Raw genomic sequence first — 4,759 nt, forward strand, 5'->3', positions numbered from 1 at the left:
AAAAACATAAAAACCGTTCTTCAATATTTTCCGTATTTTTTGTACGTTATAAAAGATGATGCCTTCTTCATCAAATTTGTCAAACTAACGAGCTTTTTGGCGTTTTATTTCATATTATTCTTTGCTATCTTTCTGGAAGTGCGCACGTAATTCAAGCATGTACCATTTGCTAATCGTTGCTTAACTACAGTAAAACAGAAAAAAAATCAGGTGAAAACGATTCTCTTGAAATTCATGCAGAAATAAAACTGTACAAGAAAACAAGTGTTAATTTTAATAAAAAATCTAACCCAAAGTCCATGCAACATAATATGGCACACGTTGAAAAGCCATTACAATGTACAATATAAATAATCCCTGAATCCAATTTAGGTTCATATATTTCTTATCGATGATAATGTCAGGAGTAAAACAATCACCAAGAAAAACATATAATGACATAAATACTACTGCTTGTAATAATTTACTTAATACTGCATGCCATGGTTTCTCAATCTGCAAATTAAGAAGTTACAGATTGCCTTAAAATATTTCTCGAAATTCTTTGATTGCAGCGGCACACATCTGACCACGTTATATTATTCAGTTGCAGATAAAAGTCATAGCTAAATACAAAGTTAACGAAAGATCTTGTATAGAATATGATACAACTTTTGTCAATGAAATAATATTTCAAGATATTACTCCATCATATCAATTTTCGTCTTCAGCCAAGTTAAATCACTAATGAAGTATAAACGAAGTTTTGTCGTTTATATGCACATTTGCTCAACACATAATATATTCACTGCATTTTTTCCGAATATTTCCAGTCATAAAGTAGCAATTACTGAGTGGTCCTCCTATATCCGGTATCACTACCCTTTGCTTGACTTTAAAGTATAAAATAATTAAAATGAAACAGTAATAACCTTCCCATCTTTACCAACAGCGGCTTTCCCATTAATCCATGTTATATAGTCAGTGTAAAAACAAGCTGGCCCAGTTAATACTGCTTGAAAATGAAACATATAACTTAGAAAGTTCAGTATATCAGGCAGTGATCTGAAACAAATGACGAAATTTCACAATGTCCATATATTTTGCTTAATGTATTTTTCTTCACGGATAACGCAATCATACACCAAATGGGGTCTAACACTGGTCCTCAATGTTTGCTATAGATGACAACAATCTGTTTTAACTTGCTTCGGCGTCCTAATAAACGCTGTGTATTGAGCCTGCTAACCTACATACTAAACAATAACACTAGACAATAAAACAGAAACAAGGTTTTCGAAAAACAACAACAGTGAAAATAAACCGGGAGTAAAATTCGTACTTACGTGAGGGCTTCTTTTTTCTGTATATCATTTAATTCCTCACTTTTCTTCGACCTACCGTCGTGTAAAGCAAAAGCAAGCAATGTGACTTTCTGAACAAGTATCTAAAAACAAGAAAGGATGTATATCCAAATAAAAATGTTTATTATGCAACTTTTTCCTATCAGAAAGCGATAACCTATAAGATTTGTAGTTTGAAAGGAACTAAAACTCATAAAAGAAATACTCAGTTCTTAATAACTTCGAAACTTGTTTATGATGATGATGACAGCAAAAACAAACAAACAGCCAACCATCATTGGGCCGGTAACATCGAGATAGTAAGTGGTCAGTACGTACCAGCGATACCAATGTAGGAAAACGAGGTAACCCATAGCGAACATAAATATACATCTGTGAAGAAAAACATGATAAATTATCTATAAACCAAAAATGTTTCTATTATATCGCAAATTAGGATAACTAGGTCCCGGAGTCTACTTCCATGAATGTCTCCATCGATAAGAGAATATAAAATCATGAAGCATTATACATATTAAAAAACAGATGCTATATATTATATCCATAATGCTCAGATAATCCCTATGTTCGGTTTTTTATTTTTTTTTTTTTTTTGTTTAATTTTAAATATGACGGGTTGAAACCAGTTTCAAAGTCTGTCACGGCATCCAAAGAACATTACTGGTTAAGCTCTTTTTACGATCTCGATCCTCTCACCGAAACCTTTACTATTTTTTGGAAGTTATATGAATCATTTACTCCTTCATGCTCCGATATAAATGCAGACTTACTTTTTCACTTTTCCACTTACGTTTGGCACATCTTGCTACGTTGTACGCAACACATGAAGAGAACATCCTAACAGCAGCATAACAAATGTTTATTCTTACATTAAAAGAATTTTAAATCATTAGTGTACTTTTAGAAAAATTCATCCAATTTGAAATTGAAGGGACTTACTTGTGTACAATTTCGGGTGGAGAGAAACGCATAATTGTATATGACAAGCCAACTAGTAATAACAAATGTTTTACTGCACTGCAAAGACATATAGTTGATTTTAAAATTTTTGAAAATCAGACAACCAATGAGTTTTGATAACCATACTCCCAGGTTGACCTAATTATAGCTATCAAGAAAGCAAACATCAGAAAGTGACATATTTTAGTTGCTAAATTTTATTCGTGGTTTTATCAATTATGTTCATAAAACTTGAATATGTTTCAAGATATTCTCGATATCTTCTGATACCTACAACTGCAGTTCACATCAATTATTCCGAAATAAGAACCTTATAAGCTTAGCTCACTGATGGACATTACTGACATATTCAAGATATTCTATTCTTCTGATACCCTCTAATGCAAGTCTAATTTTTGCTATCCATCACTCATATGACAATAAACATTAAAAAAAACATACTTTCCAAAACAAAAGTAACAAAACAATAAGCCCAAAATAGTAGGACATAGAACACGTGTTGTTTGTGAAATCCGAGTCAAATTAAATAGATGATAGTGGAAATAAGCTAATGGTAACGATATAAGCTGGCATAAAAGCAAGTTGACCTAAATAATAACTATGTGACAGTCACAAGTGGTAAGTGTTGCACGACTTTGCTGCAGTTAGAACGACTTCTGGACTGTTAATTCCCTTTAACTCAAAAATATCATAATACGTCAATCCCACAGTTCGTAAGTGGTATTTAAATATTAAGCTGTAAAGAAATGAACAAATTCCGGAAATATTATTAGCATAAATTACATAATGTGACCAACAAATTCCCGTCTTTTTTCAATTTACATAATCAAAATAATTTATGCACAAAGATATAAGATGAATAAAAACTAGAAATTCAAATAAAATGAACTTACCTTATCAACCTCAAGGCCAATTATATCTGCAATTGGTTGTAAAACATTTGAACCATCGTAGAATGTATGTGCACCTGGCATAATTAATAATTTTCCCACTATTATATTTATAGTAATGTCTGAAAAAGAAAGTGTTCAGTGAGATTGTATGATAATTTCGTATATCTTTAGGCATAATTAACAATAATAATAATAATAATAATATTAATTATGTCGGACAGTTTAATATGGATATGAACATAGTTTTTGCTCCAAACCAACTCGCAATATTTTACCATATATTTGAGAGAACTTAATCTGCTTCCTCGCACTATCAAGACCTAAATCAACAAGTAATAGCATTAAAACAACTTAAACACTTAAGTGTCCAGTTTCCCAAACACCATCTCCCATAAAACGTACCGGGGACAGATCAATAATCACCCCACCACAAGTTACTCCCTAGGGTTTTCATCAGTTAATTAGAGATCACACACTGCTCACCATACTAGTTTGACAATTCTAACTGTGCCACTTTGATGATCCATAATGCAATGGTTAATGTTCATGTTGCTTGGCGCTTTTAGTCAAGCATTTGACTGTTCGATTCTATTAGAAGTTTTAAACAGGAGGAAATCATGATAATAAATGGTAAGAGGAAATACCATCAAAACTGTCATTGGCGCATTTGTACTCTTGATCTTGCATGGGTTCGATCGAACAACCACTCTATCCAATTAAATGGTAAGAGGAAAGGTATACCATCAAAACTATCATTGGCGCATTTGTACTCTTGATCTTTGATGGGTTCAATTGAACGCCTACTGTATCCAGTCCAACAACGCTTCTCTTCTAGCGCACAAGTACACAAGCTTATCATTACTGTCCTTTATAATTTTTTTTTTTTACTTCACTTCTAACGCTGATTGCAACTATCAGTATATGAAGAGAATTGTTAATGATTTCTCTTGTAGTTCAAACATTTTTTTTTCTAATCAAACCCTTATTCCTTTTTATGTATCATCCTATCCGTTGTCGTATTCTTGAAGTAATAGTATATAGGTGGCGGGAAATGTATGATAATGCAATAGTCGTGTAACTACATAAAGTAATTTGTTACGCTTAATTACTCATCCAATAAATGAAAGTTGACTGTCCTTGAAAGTATATACTCATTTCCAAACGTTTTATTAATATACTTATTCCACTTTACATTCATCTACCTCTTATAATTAATATCACCATCAGCTCTCCGAATGTTTTTTTTTTTTTTAAATTAGCATAACTTCATTTCTGTCAGGGAATTTTCTTAATTTATCTTGTCCATTACATGAGTGACCACCCATCATTGTCCACCTCTTATTATGATAGATAACTGCAATTCCTCAATTGATATTTACTTCCTTTAACAACTTGACTTACTTTCAAACTCATAAACTTCATTTACCTTTCCCATAAACATCAGGAAAGCTCAATGAGGACCGCTTACCACAATGTGATGAGTTTAGGTTTTGAGGACTGAATCAGCTTCCTTCCTTCCTTCCTTCCTTCATTTCTTCTTGGTTTAGCCTAAAACGCTTATCA

The 4,759-nt window shown here is 32.3% G+C and overlaps 1 protein-coding gene across 1 annotated transcript in view; it reads right to left on the reverse strand.

Annotated features, from left to right (window-relative positions):
- Positions 1-3,393, reverse strand: part of LOAG_16807 (porcupine) — a gene marked incomplete at its 3' end in the record, with an annotated part of 12,448 nt that extends 9,055 nt beyond the window's left edge. Inside the window, exons 1-6 of the mRNA XM_020449466.1 lie at positions 3,197-3,393; positions 2,745-2,890; positions 2,283-2,360; positions 1,616-1,715; positions 1,326-1,426; positions 912-1,044 (exon numbers count right to left, since the gene is read on the reverse strand). Coding sequence (XP_020306984.1) covers positions 912-1,044; positions 1,326-1,426; positions 1,616-1,715; positions 2,283-2,360; positions 2,745-2,890; positions 3,197-3,277 — 639 coding nt within the window. The 5' untranslated portion in view covers positions 3,278-3,393. The remainder of the gene's footprint in view (positions 1-911; positions 1,045-1,325; positions 1,427-1,615; positions 1,716-2,282; positions 2,361-2,744; positions 2,891-3,196) is intronic.
- Between the last annotated feature and the right edge of the window lie 1,366 nt (positions 3,394-4,759).

This window comes from Loa loa, assembly GCF_000183805.2.
Source record: "Loa loa unplaced genomic scaffold supercont3.21, whole genome shotgun sequence".
Taxonomy (NCBI): domain Eukaryota; kingdom Metazoa; phylum Nematoda; class Chromadorea; order Rhabditida; family Onchocercidae; genus Loa; species Loa loa.